Source organism: Natator depressus, chromosome 20 (genome assembly GCF_965152275.1).
Source record: "Natator depressus isolate rNatDep1 chromosome 20, rNatDep2.hap1, whole genome shotgun sequence".
NCBI lineage: Eukaryota > Metazoa > Chordata > Testudines > Cheloniidae > Natator > Natator depressus.
In genome coordinates this window covers 6,064,063-6,091,882 of record NC_134253.1, presented here as the reverse complement: position 1 = coordinate 6,091,882, position 27,820 = coordinate 6,064,063, and the positions used below count along the sequence as shown (strand labels likewise).

The 27,820-nt window shown below is 47.0% G+C and overlaps 1 protein-coding gene across 1 annotated transcript; it reads left to right on the top strand.

Annotated features, from left to right (window-relative positions):
- Positions 1-27,764, top strand: LOC141975022 (maestro heat-like repeat-containing protein family member 2B). Its single transcript, XM_074935155.1, has 22 exons — positions 1-88; positions 1,062-1,213; positions 1,755-1,898; positions 4,625-4,717; positions 5,192-5,261; positions 5,379-5,492; positions 6,239-6,312; positions 9,106-9,229; positions 10,682-10,791; positions 11,617-11,769; positions 12,942-13,096; positions 14,233-14,395; positions 14,845-15,038; positions 19,898-20,035; positions 20,256-20,367; positions 22,079-22,225; positions 23,407-23,589; positions 24,471-24,626; positions 25,124-25,258; positions 25,540-25,642; positions 26,751-26,816; positions 27,650-27,764. The coding sequence occupies exons 1-22, from the start codon at positions 31-33 to the stop codon at positions 27,745-27,747; spliced, it is 2,742 nt and encodes a 913-aa protein (XP_074791256.1). The 5' UTR covers positions 1-30; the 3' UTR covers positions 27,748-27,764.
- Positions 27,765-27,820: the final 56 nt, after the last annotated feature.

The following is a 27,820-nucleotide window of genomic DNA, read 5'->3' as shown; positions in this document are numbered from 1 at the left end:
ATCCCTTTTGTGGGAGTGATCCTGAACGACATGATCTCCATGTTGGAGTTAGTCAAGGACAGCAGGATGAGACAAGCATTTTGTGGTGGTAAGTGCCAGCACTTCCTGTAGGTGCCCCAAATGGATATTTAGGGGGTCTTGGTACAGATTTAAGTGACTGACCAAGTTTGCAAACAGGCCCTGAACTGTGCTCCCTTCCCTGGATTGCACCAGGTGCTGCGTTCCTTGGCTCCCATGGCACTCAGTGAAGTTGAGAGTGCTCCTTACTTTGCAGGAGGTGCTGAGCATTTGTAAGTTCAGGCCCTTTATGACTCACACATATCGTTTAAAATAAACAGACACAAAGGCTGAAGCTGCCCCTCTGCCAGGAGGCTCCTGGGGGAGGAGGTGAAGGGAGCAGATTTCATTACTGTACATTTAAAAATCCCCTGTTTCCCACTCCTCCACCCATTCTCTCTCCTCAGTTTCTTCATCATCATCATCTCCTTTCACCCTCTTTCTCTGTCTTCTCCACTTCTCTCTTCCTTTGCTTTTCAGGTGATGCTCACTAAGGGGTTAATCCTGTGCCCTTGAGGGAAATGGGAATTTTGCCATCCACTTCATAGAGAACAGGATTGGGCCCTAATTTGTCTTAGCAAGGACACTAGACACACCTACTTTTAGGGCAAAGTGCTCCCCACTACCTTCAAATCCCAGGAAAGCCAATGGCAGTTAGGGGCACTGAACATCTTTCAGACAAACTGTAACTCAGGATGAAATCATACAGTGTTCGGGTTGAATAAACAATAACTGCAGGGGACGAGAGTCTTCAAATGATGGTAATTGAAAAAAGATGGAGAGATGTACAAAGAAAAAAGCCTTTTAAGAAACAAGAAATGGAATGGGGGAAAGAGAAATAGCTCCAAATTGATATGGGATTTCAGCATCTAGTCCTGAACTGAGCAGTAGCTGCCATGGAATTGGAGTAAACGATAGGCCTGGGTGTCTTCTCTGAGAAAGCAACTTCTCCTCATTACTACTATGTCCTTTTCACATTGCCTGTCTTCTCTCCTTCCGTGCAGTTCTGGAAAAATGGTCAAGGGCAGTGAATGTATATTTTATGAACTGGGAAAAGTGCCCATTCCCCAGAATGGGTGAATCACAATTCTGCAATCAAATTCTTCCCTTATATTGTCATGTGACCAGCAACTGGCTGACCTGTGAGGAGCTGGAGGTGAGAATTGCTGGCTTTCTAAACCTTTAGCGGAAATTGTGATGTTACATTCTGTGTGTCTGGCACTCTTTGTGATGATGGCATTTAAGGGTAGGTCCTTTTGGATGGAACAGATTGTCAAGTAAAACATCGAAAACCCATACGTTTATAATGTCACCACATCATGGAAATTCGGTCTGTACCCAGTGTACATGGAGTCTAGTTTTGTGCACCTAATGTGCAGATGAACCCGGGATAGTGGGCTAAATTAATTCCTGGTCTAAGTCCATTCAGCCCCAGTGGAGTTACAGCAGGGATGAGTTGGCCTAGAATGCATACTAATCTGGGGAAATATTTTACCTGGTCTAGTTGTGAGGTGCATTAGAATATAATCCTGACACCAACCCTACGAGTCCTGGTTCTTTACCAGGAAATATTGGGATAGGACCGTTCCGACAGTGGAACAAGGGAAACTGCACTCATTAGAAGTAGAAAAGGTGTGCCTATTGGAAGATATTAAATGAATTCGTAGGAACATAAATTCTGTGTCTCATCTATGCAGCTCAAGCAGGCCATCATCAAAGCCCTTGGTCCCATGATGGGCATCCTGCTACACAAAAAGGGGCCGCAAAATCCGATATTTAAAGAGATCTCATGGCTCCTTGAGCAATATAAGGAGGAAATTGATGTTTTGCACGTCACCAAGGTGAGGTACCACTCATTAAGGTAACTGTCTCTGTGTGTGCATGTATGAACTGCAGGAGGAATTTGCTGCCAGTGGGGTTTCCTGGTCTAGATAGTGACTTGTTAGATAATAAATAGGCACACAAGTTCTGGGTTTATACACATGGTGACCCAGGCAACAAGATTTGTAGGTAACTGCCTCTGATGAAAAGCATCCTCTGTTTCCTGGGGAGGAGGAGAAGGAGATAAAAAACAAAACACCTGCACAACAAGATACTCCCTCCTTGTGATTTCCCAAAACATCCTGTCAACTCTGTGTCTCTCTTTTAGATCATAAGCTCCTCAGAGCAGGGGCTACCATATGTTGTCTCTTGTCGGTACCAAGCCAACTGTCAACGGTTGAAAATTAATAATAAGGAGGCTTGAGGGTCATTGCTTTGCATTGCATAACTCAATAGATATAAAATCATTGCCCGTCTGTTTCATCTACCGTTCTATGCAGTGCTGTTGTAGCCATGTTGGTCCAAGATATTGGAGCGACAAGGTGGGTGTGATAATCTAATTGAAGATATTGTCTCACTCACCTTGTCTCTCTATTTCATCCCCCCTCAGTACCACATGAGCGAGAAGTAAGGGGCCATATTCTGTCTTCAGTGGGGCTACACAGTTGTAAATGAAGTCAAGAGACAGCTCTAACTTCTTGGTAGTGATATTTACTCACCGTCTATGTTGGTTGAAGCTTTCTAGTACAGAGTATGTGGTCACTTTGGGGGTTGAAATACCCATGATTTGGAGGGAACCAATGCATCATGGACTTGTTTGATAGCATCAGGGCACTACACAACTGTGTAAACATAGTAAAATATGTAGATGGCATCCGAGACATCCTGGAAGCTTCAAGCAGCAAAGGAGAAAAGTGTGTTAGATGCAGGAAGGAATTTGATTTTCACCTTTTTTTTAATCAATAACCTGGCAGAGGACATAAGATCATCACTGATAAAGTTGGCAGATGAGATAAAAATGGGGAATGGTAAATAATGGAGAGGACAGCTCATGGATTCAGAGTGATCTAGATCACTTAGCAAACTGGGCGCAAAGAAAGAATATGCCTTTAAATACGGCTGAATGTAAATGTATGCGTCTAGGCACAAGGGATTTAGGCTACACATACATGATGGGGGATGCTGTCCTGGGAAGCAGTGACTCTGAAAAAGATTTTGGGGGTCATGGGCCATAATCAGCTGAACATGAACTCATGCTGTGGCCAAAAAAGCGAAAGCTGGGATGCATAAAAAGGGGAATCTCAAGGAGGAGCACAGTGGTTATTTTACCTCTAAATGTGGCACTTGTCTGACGACTGTTGGAATCCTGTGTCCAGTTCTAGTGCCCACAATTCAAAAAGGGTGTTGATAAATTGACAGAAGAGCCACAGTGACGAAAGGATTAGAAAACATGCCTTACAGAGGGAGAATCAAGGAAGTCAATCTATTTAGTTTAATACACAGAAAGTAAAAGGGTGTGTGATGGGGTTTACCTACCCCGCATTGGTTCAGCAGGGGTTAATCATGCTTTGTGTGCGGAGGAGGCCATGCCCCCTCATCTCTGCTGGGCATGCTTCAGCTGGACCCAGGATACAAAAGAGAGCCGCTCAGCTCAGGCTGGGATGGCTGCCGAAGGGAGCGGAGGCGCATTGCAGGCTCCTGCAGAGAGACTGCCAGTGCTCCAGGATTCAGAGGCCAGCCGGACTGTGGCTGCAGCTGACCCCCAGGCACCCAATGCCAGAGATGGAGGAGAGACCCCAGAATCCCTGAGACTCCCAGCTGCGGAAGAACGGGTGGGAAGCAGCCTAGGTGGACGAAGCATTGATCCAGTTGAGGTAGCGGGCTTGACTCAGCATGCTTTGGAAGGATCCCCGCTGAGTTGGTGGCAGATACCCCTGCGCCCTGGGCTGGGGCCCTGTGGAATAGGTAGGACCCAGTTGAGAAGGGCTCACCACTAGGCAACACTTCCCTGCCACAAAAGGTGGTTCTATCGACTCTGGCCACTAGGCCGCATTGCCCTGCAGCCAAGGGTGGGTCTATTGACTTTAGCCACTAGGCCGCACTGCCATCCCTAGAAGGGCAGCCCGAGTGACTCAGGCTGTTGGGCTGCGGACCCTCACCCAAGGGCTGCTGCACTGATCCTGACCATTAGGCGATGCTGCCCTAGGAGCCCGGACTGCTGTGGTAGCTAGGGAGACTAGGCCAGTTGGGCCACTCCAGATCTACTTCAATTCCTCCTCAACCTGATACCACCCTGACAGGGTGGACCTATCCTGTGACAGGGTGACTTAATTACAGTCTATATAATATCTTACATGAGGGACTCCTATTATCTAATGGGCTCTTCCGTCTAGCAGAGAAAGATGTCACTTGATCCAATGGCTAGAAACTGAAGCTAGACACTTTCAGACTGGAAATACGGCGTACATTTTTAATGGTGAGATAATTAACCATTAGAGCCATTTATCAAGGGCCGAGGCGGATTCTGACGATTTTTCAGTCAGGATTGGTATGTTTTTCTAAAAGCTCTGCTCTGGGAATTATTCTGGGCAAGGTCTATGGCATGTGTCATACCGACCGGAGGTCAGACTAGATGATGGCAAGAATCCGGTCTGGCCTTGGAATCTAGGAATCCCCTGAATCTGCTTCAGTCACTACATATGGCTCCTTTGTGTGCCCACCATCTGACTTTCGCCCTCTGTTGCAGAGTCTGAGCCAGCTCTTGGAGGTCTCTGGTGAATATAAGATCCCTCTACCTAAAGGGAAGTTTCAAGCCATCTGCAGTGCTCTGCACAACCAGGTGAGGAGTGGTTTTGCTTGGATCCCTTGAGCTTAGGCACAGCAGATCTGAAGCATATTAACACTGAAAAATCGATGGAATGATCGTGCAGAGCCTGGGGACCTCCTCATGCCTTACTGATTTCTGCAGGCTCAAGAGTAAGCAGGGAGCGCTCTCATTTTCTTAGCTACTATCCAGCTCAGTTTGTAAAGCAATTTCACCATAAGCCGATTACCAGGGGGAGTCAGAGTTGTAAAGTAAAAACTGTGGCTGGGTCTTGATTAGGTCAGCTCTGCTGCTCAAAACACTTTAGCTTCTCTTATCTAATGTAGTGGTCATTGTCTTTGAGTCTTGCTGTGCATGCAGGACCATCTCCCTGGGGTTCAGACCTCTAGTTGGACCAGCAGGAAGTGGAAGCTTAGAAATTAATTGAACATTTTTCTTTTCCATTGCTTCTGATTAGTTTTTCTTTGACCATTTCCCTTCTTCCCCCAGATCTCTTCTCCAGCTAAGCAGCTCAGCATAGAAAACCACAAAGAGCTGTTCCATTGTGTACTTCTGCTAGGTAAGGGGAAGAGACTCTGAGTTACACAGTGGTTTCTTTGTTACTTCCTTACCTTTGTGAGGCACGGTAAGAAGAAGAGTTCTGCAGACAGTGAGGATGTGATTTCTTCCCTTGTAGCCCGTTCTTCTCCTGATGACCTGCTGGCATTTCTACACAAGCAGCAGGAGATTGAGCATGAGGCCGTTCGTGTGGCGTCTTTAGAGCTCCTGAGAGCTATTGTTGGGGCTCACTGTAAGTAACACAGGAGCAACTGTGCCAGCTGCCCTCTTGGCCGACATGCTGAGGGTTGAGTTGAGGACATCCAGAGCTAAAAGCTTGAGCTACTAGAGATTGAGCTAAAGAACCAAGGCTCTGTAGGCACGGCACGGCAGGGCTGCAACAGACTCATCACCTCTGCACCTGGGGCACAAAGGCTCTAGAACACACAGTCACCAGTGGTTTGGAGATCCACTAAGGGACCAAATGCTGCCCTAAGTTACTCCCATATGGCCCCATATGGAAATCAACAGGTTCAACTAAGTGCTGAATGTAGCCCAAGATATTTGTCAAGGTCTTTTTCAACTTCAAATACAGAAGTTAACTTGGGGCTAATGCATGTTAATAATAATCAGATAAAAATAGAATAATACTCCTGACTCGAGAATCCTAAGTATTATACACTCTAGACTAGATTCTGAGTCCTGTTATGCCGGTGTAAACACAGATTAACTTCAGTCACCTCAGTCTATCAAACCCCTTTATAATATTTCCATCATGGTAGTAGGATGGCACTATTTAGAGAAATGGAATGACTTTAGATTTACACTGGTGCAACTGAGACCAGAATCTGGTCCTACGTTTTCCCCACTGATTCTGTAGAGGAGAGAAGCTTGGTACTATTCTTAAGTAGGGCCCTTTGAAATCCAGGATTAATTCCAGTGTGGAAAGTGAGTGTGTGTGGAACAAAGAAGTACTGTACACCTCTCCTTATCTTTCAGTGCCTGAGACAAGAGGTAAAAAGCTTCTGATTGTGAAGGCAGTGAAATCCACTCTCAGTGATCAGAATGCTACGGTAAGATTGTGTGTGGAACAGTGAACTATTTCAATTTTTTCAGTGTTATGGGATGAATGGATATCTGGGTGGAGCTTTCATTCCGATCCAGATGAGAGACTGCAGAATAGAGAAGGCATGTCATTCTCCTGCCGGTGTTAAATGTATCCATGTTTCTAATCCAAGGAGACAAAATCAAAAGCATAATGGCCCAACTTGATTATCATACACATTATAAGGAGAGTGATCTCTTTAGATAAGCTATTACCAGCAGGAGAGTGGGATGGGAGGAGGTATTGTTTCATGGTCTCTGTGTATATAATGTCTTCTGCAGTTTCCACAGTATGCATCTGATGAAGTGAGCTGTAGCTCACGAAAGCTTATGCTCAAATAAATTGGTTAGTCTCTAAGGTGTACTCCTTTTCTTTTTGTCTTGATACAGTGGAAGTGCCTCTTGTTAAGTTATTATGGGTCATACACAGGTTGCCTGGTCTGCCAGTGTCACAAATGCATTCTTGGTTCTTAGGCTCCCAGGATGGTAAAGGAAAATTTCTATTTAACTAGCTAAGAACATAAAACATAAGAATGGCTAACCTGCCTCCCGCAAAAGAATGGTTCATCTGGCCCAGTATCCTGTCTTCTAACTGCATTGTGTGAAGAAATGCTTCCTTTGGTTTGTTTGAAACCTGCTGCCTATTAATTTCATTGGGGGACCCCTTGGTCTTGTGTTAGGTGAAGGGCTAAATAACACTTCCTTATTGACTTTCTCTACACCAGTCATGATTTTATAGACCTCTAGCATATTCCCTCTTAGTCGTCTCTTTTCCAAGCTGAAACGTCGCTCTTTTTTTAATCTCCCTTGGGTGAGAAGTTATCCCATAGGCCTAATTTTGGTTGCTCTTCTCCGTATTTCTTCCCATTCTAACACATCTTTTTTGAGATGAGATGACCAAAACTGCACGCAGTATTCAAGGTGTGGGGGTCCTGTAGATTCATATCGTGGCATAATGATATTTGCTGTCTTCTTATCGATCCCTTTCCTAAGGGTTCCTAACATGTTGTTAGCTTTTTTGACTGCATGTTGAGCGGATGCTTTCAGAGAACTGCACACGATGACTCTGAGGTCTCTTTCTTGAGTGATAACAGCTCATTTAGACCCCATCCATTTGTATGTACAATTGGGATTATGTTTTCCAATGTGCATTACCCAGTACAGTACAGGAATCAGGGGCACAGTGTTACCAGATGTGCCTGTTACTTTTGTGGTAGGCTCATTGGTTAGGGTTACTCTTCTTGGGGAGAGGGGGAGGGTCTGTAATTCTATTACTGTGCTGCTTATGTCACTTGTGTGTTCCTATGGAGCTCTACTCCTTCCTTCTGCAAGTGCCCTCCCAATGGAGCTACCCTGCAGGACCTCGGTTCCCCAGGGCTGGGTCCCTCCCGCCCTAGAACTAGATGAGCACGCGCGCACGCACGCACACACTAGCAGAGCAAGTCTGAGCGGACCAGGTCCATCAGCCCTCTCCAGCTGATCCTCTCCTATGTCCCTGTGCTCACTGGGCTGGGTTACGCAGCACTTCCAGCTGCTCCCCTCTTATGTGCCCCAAGTTTAACACATCCCTATCCCACTTTCACGTTACAATTGTACTGGTAGTGACCCACTTCATGAGCAAACCCCACGGTATTTTTGGGCACTACTGGGATCTTTAGCTTAGGTAAAAGAAGGGTTGCTGCAGAGTAAATGGGGGAAGCGGAAAATACAGAGTAAAATTTGGAGAGAGAGAGAGAGAGAGAGAGAGAGAGAGAGAAGCAACCAGCTGAACCATAAAAGTTATTTGTTGAATAATAGTGATAACTACACAAGGAGGGCTAAACAAACATAATGGTTACATTTGAAAGGTTAATATCTGAGGAAGAAAAAAAAAACGGAGGGACGGGGGGGGGGAATCTCACCCACTCCACGAGGCTTGAACTGGTTGGGGTTCCCAGGTGATGGTGGTAGCTCAGGGTCCTGAGTGCTGGAGACAGGCAGAGCCCCCCGCACAATCAGTCAGGAGATGGAATCCCAGTGGAACTGAAGCAGAGTTTGGGTCTATACATCAGAACCGTTACTTGGGCATAGGTAGGGGGTTTTGTAGAGAAAATACAACGGTTCAAGGGAGAACACTAGATTTGTTTATGGGTAAACTGATGGGTTTTCAAGGGTTTTCTTTAGGCTAGACAATAGGAGCTGATCGCTCTTGGCTATGGGTGGTGGTTTTTTCCAGGGAGCTCAAAAGGCAACTAGGCTGCTTCAGTATTTTAGGATAACAAAGATTTATTACTAGAATTGGTCTGATAATTGCTGAGCTAGGTGTGTGCAGGCGTAGGTTCATTAGCATCTGGAGCAGGGATTCCCATGATGCAGTGCGTCCCTGCTTTTCTGGTCCCAGAGTTGAGTGCGGTTCTCTGTCCCTCATTCTTCATGCTAATTCCTATCCCATCTTTCATGCAGATGAGGCTAGGGGAGTTGTCTCTGTTCTTCATTCTGTATGCAAATGGAGATGTCTTAATCTTGTCACCCTTCTCCGGAGGGGTCTAGGTGTGTCTCCCAACACCCTTCATTGTTCTCTGCAAGCCTTTTCTCTAATGGGTTTTGGTTCAAACAGAGACTGGTGGGGGCGGGGGGTGTCTTTCATGAGTCAGACAGGCTAGATACTGCGCCCTGGTTCCCCAAAAACACAGAGCTGACTGGTCTGAACAATAAGGATGGCAAGTGAAGTCTAGTCCAACTGGAGACCATTCATTCTTCGTTCTTCATTCTTTTTTCATTAGACTCAGGGAACTTTTGATCGGTTTGGATCTCTGATTGGAAAAATAGCACCATTCAGCTGTGATTCGCTGGCCACGTCCCGTCAGTGGGTGGTTGACTGTATCAGCTGCCTTCTCTGTATACAAGGTGAGGAGACCGTTAGCAGGTATAAGGAATTCTTCACCTTCTTTCACTGTTGTAATGTCCATTTCTCTGCCTATCTAGTTCTTTCTGTCCTGTCTGTTGTTGCTTAGATAACAGAATGGTGGGCATCTTGTAAATACCTCATTAGAAGAGAAGATTCTGATGTGTAAAGAGCCTAGCACACTTTTGGGAACTGTACAACTAATCAATGGTCTGCATACAGGTAGATAAGCGCTAAATTCCTTAGGGCTTGTCTACACAGGGACACTAAGGAAAGTTAATCCAAATGAACTAAAGGTGTCCATTTAAAGTGCATGAGGTAAATGGCATTAAACACATGTGTGGGTGCTCGGATTCTGAATTAAAATGGGCCTTATTAATTGTAGTGAATTCCATGAATGAAACTAACCTGAATGAAGGCCACTTTAATTCTAAATAAGTGTGTCCCCATAGGTGTTGAATGAAGTTTAACTAATGCATTTTGAAAATGAATGTGGATTAGCTTTCTTGAATATCTCCATGGAGACAAGCCCTTGGTACTAAACATTTTCATTCTCTTTCCCCTGCCACTGACTGTATTGGAGAAGTTTCCTGGAATAATTCTGTAAACAAAAAGTTCTTCCAGCAGCCCTCTGTCATGAGCATTCAGAGCTATTGGAGTAAGTAGAGGCCATTTTTCCCCTTTGTGAAAGAGTAGGATATTCTTTTCACCTAATGGTTAGATGTTAAAGGATAGAGCTTGGTTATCGTTTAAGGCCATTTCCAATGAGGGTGACCAGACAGCAAATGTGAAACCTCGGGACAGGGGGTGGGGGGGGAAGGGGAGTCTATATAAGAAAAAGACCCCAAAATGGGGACTGTCCCTATAAAATCGGGACCCCTGGTCACCCTATTTCCAATTATTCTTAATCAGTCCTAAAAACAGTGTTGGTGATTCAGAAACAGAATAAGGGACTCCAACCTTTGAATGTACAACATAGTAATCCCAGCATTGTTTAGAAGTGACTGATGAGCCTGGGTTTCTTGCCGAAGTTTTTTGTCTATCCCCGTCTCTTTTACAAGGAGAGTTTGGGGGAGGGACTCACCTCTGAACTGGAACCTCTGATCTACCTGCATGAGTTGCACTTGAATAGGAGCTGAGATGTAAATAGTGAGAGCAGAGAGACTACTGAAACCAGGCACCCACAGAAAGCTGCTCCAAGCTGAACACAGAGCTTGTTCAATCCTGGATCATTCACAATAACATACCACGACTGGTAACGTTCAGACATTTCAGGGTGTAATCCCGACTCCATTCCAGTCACCAGGAGTTTTGCCATTGTCTTCAGTGGGGCCAAGATTTTACACTATGCTGATGACAACATAGCACATGGATCCTCCCGTATGAAGAACCATGCAGTAGGGGTTCAGTTTCCTTAATCGTTACAGTACTTTTTCTCCTTTTCTCCACTCCAGGCCAGTCCATAAACCTGGGCTCAGCAGAGGAGGAGTTGAGATGTCTCCGTGAAGCAGTAACAGCTCCAGACCCCGAGGCTCTGTTTCAGGCATCTTCCAAAATGGCCAGGGTAACTGACTCAAAAAGCTTGTGCGGATGTGCGAATGACCGGCCACCGTTCATTTGACATTTGCTCTTTCATGATGCCTTTCCATACTCGGAGAGAGCTGTGGGAGTGGGGCATTGGTTGCTCGTAACCAGCAAGATGCTTTTCATAGATGTGTGCTCTGAATGCCACGTAAAAACCAGATTCCACAGAATGTTGCACGCCCATGAAAATGCACACGCACACATGTACCTATCCAGCAGGGCCGACTCTTGCTTTTTCACTGATCCGGAGCAGTGAAGCACAAAAAATAATGAAATAAAAGAGCCCCCATGCCGCCCTAAGCTTGGCTGGAACATCGCCCCTTGCAATCTGCCGCACCAAGCATGAGCTTCCTCGGCGGGAGCCTGGAGCCAGCCCTGCCATCCAGCCATCCAGGAGAAAAACTGTGTTAGTGGAACATCAAGCTGAGAAACCACCCAGGATTCATTCTGTCACCTTGTGGGTTTGCCTTCGCCGATATTTGTGTGCACGCCTCTCTTGACTGACTTCCATGTGCTGTAAAAAGATGCAGTGTATGTAAGAGACTACAAAGGGGAATCTTACCTCCTGCATATCCAGTACAATGTTGTGCTCACTGTGCAACAGAGTCTTTGCCTCTAACCTGATATCATTAGTGTAGAAGACAAAAATGTAGTCTATAGACTAGAGAGAGAATTGTAATCCCAAATGGCGAGCTAGACAGGAGGCTAATTCACCATCTGCTGATGCATGTATCTTTTTTTCCATTTTTAAAAGTGCTGGAGCCAAACATCATTGCGGTCTCTCCTGTTTTTGATTTGTTCCCAGATTGTTAGTGAGTACTTTCCCTCGGAACAGGCCACAGACTTTATTGAGGCCACATTGGGTGGTCTGCTGTCTGCTAGCCCCACCTGTGCCGCGGCAGCTGGACTGTGGATGAAGATCATCCTGATGGAGTGTGGAGATGCCATGCTGGACAAGGTAAAACTGGGAACTGGAGAGCTTTTCTGCCTGAACTCTAGGCTTTTTGATCTTTGCCCTCATGTGTAAGGAAGAAAAATCTTGCTGTTTCTCCCCCTCGGACATAGAGTCGATTCCATCTCTGTTTCTACCCTAAGATAGGCAATGGCAGAATCAATAGCAGTAGACCGAGATAATCCAAGGGAAAAGGAAGATGGTTGGTTGTTTATTGGTCTAGCTTGTTGCCACAGTATTCAGCCAAGAAAGGCTTGAGAAAACAGACTCTGGGGAAAATACAAGAAGACAGAATGACTGGCACTTGGAGGCCTCCAGGTATTAGGAGGCCTATGGTTAAGGGCTACATGGATTAAAAAGAGCACTGGACTATTGCCAGCCTCTTGCCAGGTTTCTGAGCCTGGGCTCCAGCCCGAGCAGGAACAGCTCCACTTTTAGCCCCATCGTGCAAGCCCCACAGTCCCAGGTTGACCTGAGCTCTGAAACTCAGTGCTGTGGGATTTTTTTTGCAGTGTAGACCTACCCTTTAAGAAGAGAAGGAGGGAGGGAGAAAACTCTAGTGTCTTTGGGATCCATTATTTATATGCCTTATTCTGGAGCCCAGTGCATTAGGGCTAGATGAAAGGAGCACTCCACAAATCTTCTAACAAGGCTGGTGAAAGGCCTCAGGACAGGGAACCCTCGCAGCAGAACTGCCATGTTTGCACAGTGTTTTGAAGATGTGAAGGGCTAGGAATGAATATGAGAGGTAGTCCCCTGTTCATAGTCCCAGGCATTTACACACTGTCTTTAAAGCACTTGCATATTTTGTGCTTGTGGTTGTTGATGAGCTCTGCATTCTTCGAGGCAAATGGTCAGATTTGGCTGCTTAAATCACACCTGCAAAATCTGGGCAAGCAAAGCCGCCTTTTGTGCATGTGAACTGGTTTATGTAATGCATAGCTGGGCACCACCACATTAAATTACCTGGTATGTCTATGTGTGTGTCAGTGTTAATTTTTACAGCCGTGAGTGGGCAATTTGTGTGGGTTCAAGTTACGCAGACGTATTTGAACATTTGCTTCTTGAAGTGAGGCATTTCTAAAAAAGCAGCAAATGGCTAAAGAAAGGTTTTGGTTCTGTAGACTGAATGGAGAGAAAGAAAAAGGGACATTTCTTTCTGGTTTTGTTCCTTCCAGGTGCCCGATATCCTGGCTATACTATATCGCCACATGCCTACTATCCAGGAGGGCAGGTTGAGGCAGTTCCTGGTGGAGGCAGTGTCCATTCTAGCTCACCATCACCAAGAGGCAATGATCTCCAGCCTCCTCAGCAAAGGTCTGCCGATGGACAGGTATATACCGCTACCTATTGCATTCATCTTGGTAAAACATGGATCCCACAGCTTTACTAGGAGATGTAGGGCTTCATTTAAGCAGCAGACAGTTTGGGATCATTCCTAAGGGTTAATAGCCTGGCTCTTTCTGCAGGAAGGTCCAAGAACATGTTAAGGTGGGGTGCGGAGAGAAATTAAGTGTCATTCTGTTTCCATTCATTAATAGCTGCTTTGACATCCTAAAGACCTATCTTTACTGGCATAACTGGAGTGTATTGTTGGAAACATCTACCTCTCTAGACGCCTGAATTGAGCTCACTCTGGAAATGAGCAGTGGCTGTTGGTTTCCTGGTAGCATGACAGCTTCAAGTGCAAATCCCTGGCCGATTGCAAAGACTAGGGCCAATATTATCATCAGACCTCTGCTTGGCATCAGTGAGGGTGTGGCTGCTAGAGCAGAGTTGCCATCCTTGGTACTTAAAAGTGGACTGGAAGCAGATCCATCATTTCGTTTAAAGATCCCTAACTGAGTTATCAGTTATCAGTGCTGGAATCTAAGACCATAAGAACAGCCATACTGGGTCAGACCAAAAGGCCATCTAGCCCAGTAGTCTGTCTTGCGACCGTGAGCAGTGCCACATGCCCCAGAGGAAATGAACACAACAGGTCATTGTCAAGTGATCCATCCCCTGTTGCCCAGTCCCAGCTTCTGGCAAACAGAGGGTAGGGACACCATTTGTGAAGGGGACATAGGATGGCCGTGAATATTCGTTCTCATAGTTGTATGTCCATCGAGTAGGAATCTGGCTTTTTTTTCATCCACTTGCCTTCCAAACCCTAGATCTTTGGGAGCCACATGCTCATGATTCCATATTGACTGGGAAGTGGAGAAAACAGGAAGTGAGGTTGGCGTTCTGCGTCCTGTCCTTCTAAAGTCTAGTATTAATGGTTAGGCTGCAGGAAGACTAGGTCACTTAACTTAGTTCTGTAACTGGAAACTCAATATTGAAACACGAGGAGAGTTAAAGGAGGACAGGACTCCTAACTCTCTCATCATAGGCAAGGAGAACATTTGGTCTTTACTAAAATATGACGCATTCAGTGTGAGCCACAAAAGTGTCCAGGGCTCACCTGTAACTTCTGTTAAACTGCAGTGACACCGCTGAGCTGTGGAGATCTCTGGGGGGAGACCCCTTGCTTGCCACTCAAGTCCTACGAGCCCTAATAGAGAAGATAAAGACTCCAACAAGAACAGAAGGCAGCATCACCTCAGAGACAGAAATTGACAGGCATTTGGCAGCTGCTGAACCTCTCTCAGTAAGTTAGATGACAGACACGTCTTTCAGGCTTTCCTGTGCCCTGTGATAATCCTGCTGATGGAAAGCGGGAAGTGTGGTATAATATTGGTGTGTGGGCACTTCTCCTCTGATGGACTGTTTCCCTGAGTCCGGCTCTGCTGTCTGTGGACCAAATACGGCAGTTTTAGCTACGTTACTCATTTCCTTAATACTATCTGGCCATTAGAAAGTCTTTGGAGCAGGTTTCTCACAGTGCTTTGCAAATCTTCCTTTGGACTCACAGCATGCCTTGGGAGGTCATACACATTTGTACAGATGTGGGAAAGTGAGCCACGAGTTAAGCAAGTTGCTCGCTGTCATTCAAGTTACTGGCAGAAGGGAGAATTTAGTACAGCAGATATCAGACTGGGAGAGAGGGTGTGATGGTGTTGGGAAGAGATCTCCTTTTTTACCATGCTCTCCTTTCAGGCAACATGTGCCATCTTTGAGGTGGTGTCAGCCCTGCAGTCGAGCAAAGCTGTGCAGGAACTGCTCCCAGAGTTGTTTCCTGTTCTCCTGCAGCAGGTCAGCCAAACCCTCGGACAAAAGCTGCCTTTGCCAACGAGAAGCAGCCCGAGCAAAATCCGAGAAGGGCCACAACTTACGGAGGGCAACCCTTGCCGGTAATTAGAAGGAAGGGAGAGAAACAAAGAGAATTCCAGTAGAGTTGTGTGACGCTCCCCAGGAGTTCCCAGGGTTACGAGGCACCTTACCATCACATGCCCTTCGAGTGAGGAAGTCTTGTCTGTGCCTGCTGTGGGTCAGTTCCCTGAAACTACCAGGCTCCGGCAAAACAAACGCTGCCACCCAGGCCTCCTCAGACCTCAGTCTCTTTGTACAGGTTAATGACAGGCACACACCAACCCCCGAGTCTTCTGACCATTCCGTAGAGTGTCCAGACCTTTATCCACTGAACTCCCACAGAATGATCAGGCCTGCTGTTCCCAATGGAACAGGACACACCAGTTTATTACTTCTACTTTAGACTCTACACTAGATACTTATACTCTGTACTGCAAAACTCACAGCACCTAGATATATTTCTAGTGAAAACAAGAACCGAGATTCTCAAAGAACAGAGATTCCAGTGACCGTGAGTAAGAATGCAAGCCAAAAATGGTTACATTTCAAATGAAATCATATCCTGCTCCTAGAAACTAAACTTAACCAACAGGTTAACCTCCTGTCTAAAGATGTTTCTCACCCAAAGTTCTCAACCAAGCCTGATCGCAACCCCTCTTTCATGAAGCAAATTCGCGGTCCATCTACTTCCTAAGTGAAAGATGTCCCCCAAATAGACTAGAGCAAACCTTTGATGTATACCCCAAAATTGGGTCCCCACCCCCTGTCTACTTCCTGCTACTTTTCTTTCTTTGAAGTTCTCACAGTCCTTCTCAACTGAATGTGAACCCTACATGCTTAATGTACATGTAAACAAAGAGATGGATAAACATTTCTTGCCTGAAAGAAAACCATTTTGTCACCTTTCCTGGTGACTAGTCCCAAGACACAGATCCTAAGAATGTAATTTTCAATGCATATCCATGACTCTTGGCACAGCATCTGTACATGCGTTTCACAATGATATTGGTGACATGGGCTTTTATTTGAGACTCATGGGGCAATCTTTTAGTGAGCTAGAATGTACGTACCAGGCCCCTCGGCACCCACTCTGTGCTCTCGCCAGTTAACACTAAGATTCCTGAGTCCTCAGTTGACTTCAGCTCTGGTAGCACATTCATGTACATTTCCCACCAATCTGACAACATTATTAGTTTCTCTTCTTGTTGTGTTTCTTTATTCCATGCCAACAAGGTGCTCAAATTACAGACTTCATGGTTTTATAATGTCTCTGAATTTTCCTAGGAAACCAGGATCTCAGCTCTGTTCACGGATGGGCAGCAGGTATCAAATAAACATAAGGAAGTACTACTTCACACAACACACAGTCAACCTGTGGAACTCATTGCCAAGGGGTGTTGTGAAGGCCAAAAGTATAACTGGGTTTAAAAAAAAAAAAGAATGAGATAAGTTCATGGAGAACAGGTCCATCAATGGCTATTAGACAAGATGGTCAGGGATGCAACCCCAAGCTCTGGGTGTCCCTAGGCCTCTGACCGCCAGAAACTGAGACTGGACAACAGGGATTGGATCATTTCATGATTGCCCTGTTCTGTTCATTCCTGCTGAAGAAGCTGGCATTGACCACTGTTGGAAGACAGTGTACTGGACTAGATGGACCATTGGACTGACCCAGTAAGGCTGATCTTATGTAGTGGCCACAGTGGGTCAGGTTTTCAAGATGGGTGCCTCAGTTTTGTCCACAAAACTTGAATTTGTTCAGATGGATGGGTACCCAGCTGGTGCTGCAGACACGAGTATATATTCTGCTCATGCTGTTGGCCCATGTGCAGGCCCATTTTAGGTACCTATATGTGACGGGGTGGTAGGCTGTGCCCCGGCCTCTTCCATGGACACAGACTGCTCTGAGTCCCTCCAAAGTGTTCTAGGGATGCCTGCTCCTGAGATGCTGGTGGTAAGGGCTTTGATGACTGTTTGACCCCAATGGATGATCTTAAGTCACCTTTACGCTTGACCTTTGTTTTCTTTCTCCTCCCTCTTGTCTATACTTTCGTGTCTAGGTTCCTCCAGCCCCTTTACGTATATTTCCTCTTTACCTGGCCCTTCAGGTTTTATTTCCACCCTCCTGGGCCTCCATACCTGCCTTGGTGTCCCTGTTAGAAAGGGATTCCAGCCTATGCCCAGTAGAAGGCAGTGGGGCAATCCATCCACTACCCCTACATGTTTCTGCCTAAACTTCCCCTTAATTTTCAGAGTCACCTCTGCCATTGGGCAGAATTTATTGTCCCCATGGACCTGGTATTCAGTTTTGATCCTACCTCTGGGAAGTATCCAGTGGGGTTTCACTAACTCCTGCCTGATTAGCAAACAGGATGAAGCTGTGTCCATTAGTCCCTTTGGTGGCTCCTCCCTACCCAGACCGATACGGTAGGTACTTTCTTTTTTCTTCCCTGCCTAGGAGTCTTGTCCCAACCACAAAACTGGGCAAACCCACAGTCCATTTTCGGACAGTCTCTTTTTAGATGTCCTTCAGGTCCATGTCGGAAGCACACCGTAGGCCAAGCTCCCACTACAGTTCCTTGAGGCTCCTCCCTCTTCTTCTTGCTGCCCTTCCCAGCAGTAGGCACTCTGGTCCTTCTCAGATCTAGTCCCTTAAACCACTGACTCACTCTGGGAATGTCCGCCTCTGCAAATTCCTCTCACTTTAACTGTGGGGTCCAGATGAACTGGCTGGCGCCACAGAACCCATACTCGGGTATGCTCAGGGAGACTCTGAAGAAACTTCCAGAACCATGGAGTCCATGATCTCCCCCACAGTCTGAGTATCTGGCCTTACCAATGAGTGGCCCAATCTTTTAATTTCTGTCCAAATGCACAGAGGCATAATCCCTCAATCCATCTTTCAACTCTACATTTCTGGCAGTACTTTTCTGTGGACAGGCCCCACCTCGTCCAGCATGGCTGCCTTAATCATGTCATAATCTCTTGCCTGCTCATCACTAAAAGCCCTATATGTGCTTCCCCGGTTAAATAGGGTGTCAGCTGAAGGGCCCACATTGTTCTGTCCCTAGGAGGTCTCACTGCTCCTCCTTGAAGAGTAACCAAAAACACATCGGGGTTGTTCGCAGGTCCCATTTTACAGTCTGATCTCCTGTGCCTGGTTTCCATTTCCTGTCACGGGACTCACCAAACTTTGGAGGAGTTGTTGCCAGACCTGGGCTTGCTCCCGTATAAATTCCTGCCGACTCTTTTGCTGTTAAACCTCCCAGGCAAGGAAAGGCTGTTTTTCTGCCTGCTGGGATTGTTGGAAGGTCTGTCGGGTCCTCTACACCAGTGATCTCCAAACTAGGGTGTGCGGGATGATCCCGGGGGGTGCGTGGGAGCAGTAGCGCCGCCGGACTGCATTCCGCCATTTTTTTCCTTCGGCAGCAGCTCTGCACGTCCACGGCTGGTGCTCCCCTCTGGCGGCCCGCCTGCGGCGGGTCTTCCATCGGTGGCGTGTCTGCGGCAGGTCACCCTGGGGGTGCGAGAGCCAAAACGTTTGGAGACCACTGTTCTACACCAGCAGTTCTCAACCGGGCCGGTTTTAGGGGGTCTGCCAAGCAGGGTTGGCTTTAGACTAGCTGGGGCTCAGCGCAGAAAGCTGAAGCCTTGAGCCCAGCACCTGCACTAAAGCCCCAAGCCCCTGCACCCTGTGGGATTAAAATCTGGAGCCAGGAGCCCCAAACTCTGATGCCTGGCGGGGCAGAGGCCTGGAACTGGGCCACGGAGTATTTCTAGCATGTTGAGGGTGGGGGGAGGCTCAGAAACGGAAAGGTTGAGAACCCCTGTTCTACACTTCTCTTTGCTGCTTCATCACCCATTTCAGTGTTCCCTCCATCACCTGGACTGCCAAACCTCTACACCGGCTTCTCCAACAGGCTCTCCATTTGCATAGATAACAGGGAAATCCCTGATGAGCCCCCAGCTGTGACAGAGAGGGGTGTTACACCCCCATGTCTTCCACAAACACAGACCGCGTTGAGACTTTTTTGCTTGTAAACACCAACGTATAGTCTATTTAATCCCCCTACCAATACATAGCACCTTTATATTGTATCTCAACTTTCTAAACTCTTCTCCAAAAGTCAGGTGGGGGGTAAGGTGTTTCCACTCAGAGACCTCACTTTGTCAGGCTCTCCTAGCTTTTTGTCTTTCTGTTTCTCTTAGGGTGACCAGACAGCAAGTGTGAAAAATCAGGATGGGGGTGGGGGTGGGGGAGGGAATAGGCACCTGTATAAGATAAAGCCCCAAATATTGGGACATCTGGTCACCCAAGTTTCTTTCTCTGTCTGTTCCCCTCAAAGGGCTCCTGCCCATGTCCTTTTATACAGTTTCCCTGTTAATGGAATGATTGGTTCCTTGACTCACTAGCCCCAGTCTGACCTCGTAATCAGGTACACCTCTATCCAATTAGGCCTTCTGTGAGGAACCGAAGTAGTACGAATAGTGACCAGAGTGCTGACTCAAGTGCAAACCCTCAGCACTCTGTCACCTCATATCTGGAGATATGACCCCAAAATGTCCATTAGTGATCACCACACTCTATGCCCCCTGTTTCTGGGTCCTGATCATGTATCTTTTCCATATCACTGTACTCTGCTAGTGCCCATACTCCTTGCAGAAAGAGAAAAAGGACTGCAAAATTTTGTCCCTAGCAAAACTAGTCCTATGAGATGTATGAGACTGAAACTTACCTCCCAGCATCAAGTCCTTCCAGGGACACTGGTGTCCAGGACATTGCCAATGGATGAACTGCCGATTGAACAGCAGACCTGAGAAGTAACCGGGGCTTCCTGACTCTCTGTTCAAGCTGCACCTTCCTCCTGATTGCTGCAGTTCTGTGCCTCTCTTTCCCCAGGCTTCCTATCAAAGCATTAGAAGTTGTGCTTTTCAAGGGTGGGAATGAGAGACTGGTGAGAGCGCTCAGGAAGCAGAGGACTTGGACTCTTGTGGAAAACCCCAAGACTCACCATGAGGGAGTGTGTCTGCTGGTGAGGTAAGAGATCTAGGAGGCATCATTTTATCCTTGGGAATGAGTAGCCAATAGAGTGGCTGAGAGGGAACCTCCCATTTATAGCTTTGTGGGCGGGGAGTGCGGGGGTGTCCTGGGTGGAAACACACAGCTCCCACTCCTAGCTATCAGAGCTGTATGCTCAGAGCAGCTGAGTTTTTGAAGTGTGCAATCTAGCCCATGAGCAGTTTCTTTTGTCTTCCAGTATTCTGCTAAGATCTGGACTCATAACACCTGAGATCATACAGAGCCTCCTCCCCTGGGTGAATTCCCCCTCAGAAAACCACCGAGTCACCAGCACAGCTTTCCTTGCCCAGGTAAGACACAGGGCTCTGAAGAGCAGTTTCACCATTAGACTCTTGTCTGCCTTTCTTTCGGGAGTTGTACAGTTCAGTTCATAGGAGGAATTGTCATTTTAGACAGTAGAATAGGTCCTCCTTTATATGGAAACCTCACCAGGAACTTCACGATACCTTTCTGAGTCCTTCCCTCTCTGTGGTTTTTATTGCCGTCATTGCCTATACTAGCTACACAGCCACAGGTGCTGGCTGAGAGAGATACGGACAGAGTTTGGATGAGTGGACCTCTTCTGCCAAGTCCTAGTGCTGATCCTAACCAACAGCTCCTGATTTTGGTTTAGCTCAGCACATCTTCTGAATGAACCGAGCGTCCTAATACTACCAACCAAGCAACCTACAACTACATTAATGTCTATCTTAGGTTCTCATTACTCTAGTATCTGAGGACCTCCAAACTCTTTAATGTCTGTATCCCCACCACACTCCTGCGAGGTAGGGAAGCACTATGTTTCCTATTTTACAGGCAGGGAACTGATGCACAGAAGGGCTAAGTGACTTGCCCAAGGTCACACAGGAAGTCTTTGAGGGAGCAGGAAATGGAACCTGGGTCTCCTAAGTCCTAGACTAGTGTGGGGATACCTGCTGGAGCATCCTCCCTTTCCACAGTCTTCCTCCAACATCTGCATCATATTTCCCACTTAAGCTAAGCAACTATCTTCGGGGCTTATCTGGTTCTAAGAAAAACAACCTCTCTGTGCCTGTGATGAGCTGTACCTGGGCTTTAAGGCTCCTTACAAGAGGCCCCGTGGTCCTACTACACCCTGCCCCAGGAAAAGAGCCCCCAATCTGGGTCTGTCTAGAGAGGCCTCATGAAAGCAGCCAATCCGAGCCCCTCAGGCTCGGCTAAAAGGCGCTGAAGGGCTTTAGCAGGTCAGTTCCTGGCAGGAACTGGAGGGGCAAGAAAGGGCGCTGCTCTCTGGCCACAGAAATTCAGGGGACAGCCAGAGTTTGATTCTGGCAGCCTTTACTTAAGCTGGGTTTTCAGGAAGAGAGTCCCAAAGAACTTTAACCCTGAGGTGAGGGTGAAGCTAAAAGTGGCCGGTAGGAAGAAGCGACAATGAACTGAAATCAAGCAGTGCCTAGCTCCTGTTTATAGGATCCATGGTTTGGAACCCAGAGTTAGGGGCAGGCCCAGGTTCCCCTACCACCAACAGTGGCCTAAGCCCCATGGAGGGGACAATGCTAATGGAGAGCTTGAACAAAGGGCAGAATGTAAAGGACCCAGAGTTGGGGCTGGAGACCCTAGTGAGGGCAATGGGACTGTTCTTGACTACCCCAGAAGGGGTTCATTTGGACTTTGGGACTCAGCCAGAGGCCTGAGCCCCTGAAGACTCACTGAGGACGGCTGGCAGGGTGCACCAGGGGTGAGAAAAGGACTGTGATACCATACCCAGCCACTAAGAGGCTCTCAAGAGGTGAGTGGATCCCTATTCTAGTGCCCAAAAGGAAAGCTCCATGTTTTGTAGACCTTTCTCATTTGTGTGGAATACTAAAGTTAGAGTGTATTATGTGCCAAGTATCAGAGGGGTAGCCATATTTGTCTGTATCCTCAAGAGTGGGGCTGTAGGAGGACTCCTTGTTGTTTTTAGTGTATGACATGTCTGCTCAAATTCTATTCCCAATCTTAATGATTCTATTGGGGCTAATGGACAGGTTGATTTTCTTTCAGCTAATGAGTGATCCCATGCTCAGGGAGAAGAAGTTCCTTAAGCCAGTCTTACACATCTTGGAAGAAAAGTCCCATGATAGGAACAGCATTGTCCGGCAGATGGCTGTAAGAGGCCTGGGAAATTTAGTCTATGGGGCGCCTGAGAAGGTAAGAGAGAATACTGACTAGAATGCAGCATAACTAGAGAAACCAAGGGAAATAGTTGTTCGGAGTTTACAGAGGCTGCACACAATGCACTAGGCCAAATTCTGCTCTCTCACATACCCGAGTAACCTCTTTGCAGTCAATACAGAGCAAGCTAGATCCTTTGCTAAGCTGGGCATAAGCAAACAATCTGTGCACTTTAATATGACCATGTGTAAATGTCTCCATCTAGGAACAAAAAATGCAGGCCATACTTACAGGATGAGAGACTCTATCCCAAGAAGCAATGATGCTGAAAACCACTTGCGTCATGGCAGAGAATCAGTTGAACATAAGGTGTCCCAATGCGAAGTTGTGGCCAAAAGGGCTGAAATGATCCTTAGAGGCATAAAGAGAGGAATCTTGACTAAGAGTAAAGAAGTTCTTTTCCCTCTGAATATGACACTCATGTGAGCACGGCTGGAATGCTGTGCCCAGATCAGGTGTCCACAATTCAAGAAGGATGCTGATAAATTAGAGAGGATTCAGAGAAGACTCCCAAGAATTCTCAAAGGACTGGAAAAGATACCTCTAGTGATAGACTCACGGAGCTCAATCTATTTAGCTTTACAAAGAGAAGGTTAAGGAGTGACTTGAGGACAGTCTAGAACTACTCACATGGGGAACACATTTTGAGAATGGGTTCTTCCCATTAGCAAACAAAGGGATAAGAAGATTCAATGGGGGAAAATGAAGCTAGACTAATTCAGACTGGTAATAAGGCATTGATTTTTAATGGTAATTTTAATTAACCATTGGAACAATTTACCAAGGGTTGTAGTGGATTCTCCGTCACTAGCAATTTTAAAATCAAGATTGAACGTTTTTCTAAAAGATACACTCTAGTTCCAACAGAGACTATTTCGGGGAAGTTCAATGTTATGCAGGAGGTCAGACCGGATAATCACAAGGGTTCCTTTTGGCCTTGGAATCTAAGTAACTAGGAATCTAATAATAGGATGACACAGGTGTATTATGGCACCAAGTTTGGCTCATTGTAGCTCGAAGCTGGTCTGAAATATAGCTATAGGTCTCCGGGGGGTGGGAGGGGGAGAAGAAATCCCCACAGTTTCATAACTGCTAAAGAAAACGTATTAGAAGTGTGATCAGTGATAAGTGTTCTTTAATGTCGTATGTTTGTCCAGGTGAAAAAGCACAAGAAGTTTCTTATGGTCATACTGATCAGGGCCTTAAGTGACCCTTTCAGTTCTGAAGTCATTGGCGAGAGCATGAAAGCAGTGGCCAAAGTCCTGAAGGAGCTGAAAGAGAAGGACATAGGTTCTTCCTTCAGAGACCTCACCCAACAGATCCGGACCTACTTTGACAACGTATGTGACCAGAACTCTCCAGCCCCAGTTCAACCGATCTTGATTAGACTCCATTTACTCCCTGGGCATTGCTCATGTCAGAGTGAAGAGATGTTTCGGCCCCAGGGAAGAGAGGTGTTTTACGGAGGAGGAGAACATTAGGAGGATGGGGATGACATCCCTGCTCCCACAGTCTCCCCCTTCTGTTCTTCTTTCTTGCCACTGAGAACCTCAAAGAAAGTCTGAATACTAGATTAGGTAGCTAGATAACCATGAAAAGTGGGTTCCAAGGTACAATAGAGAGTGTTGGGCCTGCTCTATACCATTTTTACGTGAGAGGGTTGGAATGATTCCGTTTTGCAGAGAATTTTGAGATTTCAAATTTTGGTTTTGTTCCTATTTGTGGGAATCCCTCTCCCCAAACTTCAAAACTCTTTGTGAAACACAATGACTATTCTCAGCCGAGCTCTGTTGAAAGCCTTGGGTCCGGGCAGTCTGCTCTCAGACTATCCCGGTGCTGGGAACCCAGGAAACTGTGGGAGCTAGAAGTGCTAGGGAGTTGCAAATTTGAGAGCCAGGGTCCCAGACGCTGGGGGTTTGGAAGCCCACGATCCCAGTCAGCCTGCTAGATGGGCTTCCAAGGAGCTGAATGGGTGCACTGGCAAGACAGCAGGCAGGTTTCTAAGGACCCTGCCTGGCTTCTGGAGGAATTTCATCCAAATGGAACTGTCGCTAAAATAGTTTGATGAATCAGCAAATTCGAATCAAAAATTAGTTCATGAAAGTGTTTCCGACTAGCTGTAGTTGGAATCCCTCGACTTTAGCGTAGAAGAGATGGCTGTGCGAGGAACATGATGTGATTGTCCCTTAGTTACTAACTTGTGGGGCTTTCTTGGCTGTAGGAGGACGATGCTCTTCGTTTATTGTCCTTTGTCCTATTTGGCATCCTGGCCCGCCTGACCAAAAGAAAATGGAAGGGCTATTTCGCCGAGCAGGTTAGACAGAGCTGGGTCACACTTCTGCTGCACCTGCAAGACCCGAACCCCAGGGTTTCAGTGGTAAGACCGAGAGTGACTTATTTACTAAGCCAAAGGAATTTTCCTCCCAATGCCAGGGGAGCTCTGCTATTCCTGCCTGCTGTGGAGGCCCAAATTCTCCCCTCAGTTCATTGCCCTCCTGCTGAGTCAGTTCCCGCCAGGTTGGTCCATGGCTGCCTCACCAGAATCCAGGATAGGTCATGGGTCTGAGCCCGACAGCTCTCTATTCCTGTCTGTCTCTGCATCCCAGGCCCCTGCCTCCCCAGAACAGAAGAGAGACCTGGTGAAGCAGCTTTCCTAGGTAGATCTGTTCCAAAAAGACATTGATGCTACCTCCAGGTTGCAGTGGAAGCTCTCCCCTCTATTAGTCATTCCTGCATGTTTTCTGCCAATTACATCCAGATGAATCCCTTTTTATCCTGGAATAGATGAGCAGTCAAGCAGATGAGTTCCCTTTGAATGACCATAGCACTCCGTAGGGAACAATGAAATGGTGTGACATGCTTTCTTTTTTTCAGGAATGCAGAGCTACGTTTCACCTCTGTGTCCCGTTTTTGGGACTGAAGAGGCTCCAAGCTGCCGTGAATCAACACCTTGATGGTACAGCCGAGCTGAAGCCTGAAGAGCTCCAGGTGGACATTTGCAGACACCTTGTGAGTGAGCTGTTGAAGTGTCTGAGATTCTTGACTGGAGTGGCATGTGGTGGTGTAGAGGTGTGGGGAGGATGTGTGATGGGTAATGGAAATAACGGTCAGAGTGGGATATATGACTGAGGGTGACGGGAAATGTAAATCTGCCACAGATCCCCATTTTTCCCACGTCCACCCAGTCACCTGTTCTTTCTCTGATTTACCTGTGGCTCGTAAAAGCATGTGCTGGCAGTCAAAGGGCACTTCTAGCCAGAGAGAGCTCATGTGTCCCTGATTTCCTCTAGGCCAAAGAGAATGCTGAGCTGCTGGAGAACTTGTACAAAAGCACCATCACATACTTCTGTAGCAGCTGGGAAGAGATCCGGGCAGTTGCAGCCAAGTTAGCTGGTGAGAGATGATGCCCAGTGTCCCTTTTGGTATTCCCATTGAGGGAGAGAGAAAAAAATCCCACTGTGCAGCACTGAGCTGCCATTAATCTCTCTGTGCCTCAGCTTCCCATACATAAATGGGGATGTTAATATCCCTATCTCTCCAGTGTGGTGGTCGGAGGAAATCATGACTTGCTATAAAGTGCTTTGGGATTGTTGCAGGGAGAGCACGGTGCAGTCATTTAGTTGTAGAGGCTGGGACACTGTCTCGTAGGGCATGTTTACACTTGGAGCTGGGGGTCTAATTCCCAGCTTGATGAGACATACCCGCACTAGCCCTGAGTGCTAAAAATAGAGAGTAGCTGCGATGGCAGGAGCAGCAGGAGGTTTAACCGCCCCAAGTATGATCCCATCCAAACCCCAAAGTCGATTCTCAAGGTGGCTAGCTCCTCCCACTGCTCGTGCTGCTTTAGCTACATTCTAATTTTAGCATGCGAGCGCTGTCCGAGCTAGAGTGGGCCTGTCCCATTGAACTGGGAGTGATTCCCCTCGCTCAAAGTGCAGATCCACCCACAGTGTTGCTCAGTGCTCTTCACTACTACTTCATCATTGGGAGGCATGCAGCCCACCTGCCCTCAGCGCCTGCTGTTTCAGGTTCCTGGCCACACCACCTTGTCAAGGAGGCAAAAGGTTCCTCCGCTTTGGCCCTGTGCCCTCTTCTCCCAAGCATACCCAGGTGAGACAGGCAGGCATTGTGGCCTAAGTCTCACCTATCAGTCACCTTGTGGGATCCCTGCTTAGAACTCACTTATTCCTGGCCCCAGTCCTTTGCTCAGACCACTAGACCAAGACACTAGCTTAGTATGTCTCCAATAACTGACAGCAGTGGCAAGAGGAACACAGACTCTTTAAAGCAAATGGGTTTTGTGTAAACATTCTTAAAAAAAAAAGTCTTTCTCATTCTCTTCAGTGTGGACTCTAAACTGCACTAGCATCCTCTTGCCCACAGCTCACCCTTAGGCCCACAGTAGGAGAGGCCAAAGACCTGTCTAGGGGCTGCTAATATCACTTTGCACTCAACAAGGGAAGGTTTTATGGTTGTTGTTTGTTTTCCATTGTGTATTTAGGCATCATCCTGGAACACATAGACAGGCAGCATATGAAATGGCAAGACCTGGAACATCTGCTGATGTGTAAGTAATAAATACAGCTGAAGTTCTGCTCATCCGTGAGTTCTAAAGGAATTTAGCTGACAAGCAGCAGTAACCGATACCACTGGTGCAAAGTGCATCAGCCACACACCAAAGGACAAATTCACTCTTGCCCAGTAGAAAGTCAGCTTTAATTTCCCCTGAAGGAGGCAGCTGCAGAGGGTGTGATGTGAGTCCGTGCATCTCCTGGTTGTTCTGGCAAGGCCCCCTCCGCAGCCAGTGCTATCCACTCTTTGGGCTTTATTGGCTCTCTGTGGACTCCCCAGGTGAGGAGAAATTGTAGCCACTTTCTGCTACTCCCAATTTCCCACCAGCAATTTTTCTTCCAGTAGGTGCCCTGCATCCTGCACAAACCAGCTTGGACCTGGCCTCTGTTCAATTCCAGGGTTATTGGAGCTCAGACAGTGGCTCCTGAATAGAGAAGGAAAATAAACTTAAAAGTGGAAGCTATTGAAACAATGGACCTTCTTCCATTTACAGCAGAGTGGATGACTTTCTGGTCGAGTCAGGGCCTCCCCGCTTGTTGGGAGCATGGAAGGGAGCCAATGGAGGAACCTAAAGCTTTCTTTATATTGGAGAGCTTCTGTAGCGTGGTATTCAGAGGTAGTAAGTCTCCAGCTATTTCAGGCACAGGTGACAATATGAAAAGTGAGGCATATTCATCTCTCATGTATTTTCCATCCCAATAGAAGGACTGAGCCCAGTTTCACATTTTACCATGTGATCATTCTGCTCTGGTACTTCAAGATTCTGTGGTCACGCTTAGCTGTGATTTGACAGTCTGTACACTAACATGTTGTCCTCTGTCATTTCAGCTCTCCAGGTCCTCAAGAAAGACCCAAGTCCCTCTGTCCAGCTGGTGGCAACTGAGGTCCTAAATGACATCTGTCCTGGCCGAGTGCTTGGGGAATGAAGCGGGAGACAAAGAGAACAAGGCGCTCCAGTAGTAGAAGGGCCCTACCGTCAATCAAACGTTAACCCCACCC

Excerpts from the sequence above, each read along its gene's own strand:
- LOC141975022 (XM_074935155.1), top strand. The coding sequence starts at position 31 with ATGATCTCCATGTTGGAGTTAGTCAAGGACAGCAGGATGAGACAAGCA. Across the intron at positions 1,214-1,754 it reads TGACCTGTGAGGAGCTGGAG|CTCAAGCAGGCCATCATCAA; the intron begins GTGAGAATTGCT and ends TCATCTATGCAG. Across the intron at positions 22,226-23,406 it reads TCTATGGGGCGCCTGAGAAG|GTGAAAAAGCACAAGAAGTT; the intron begins GTAAGAGAGAAT and ends ATGTTTGTCCAG.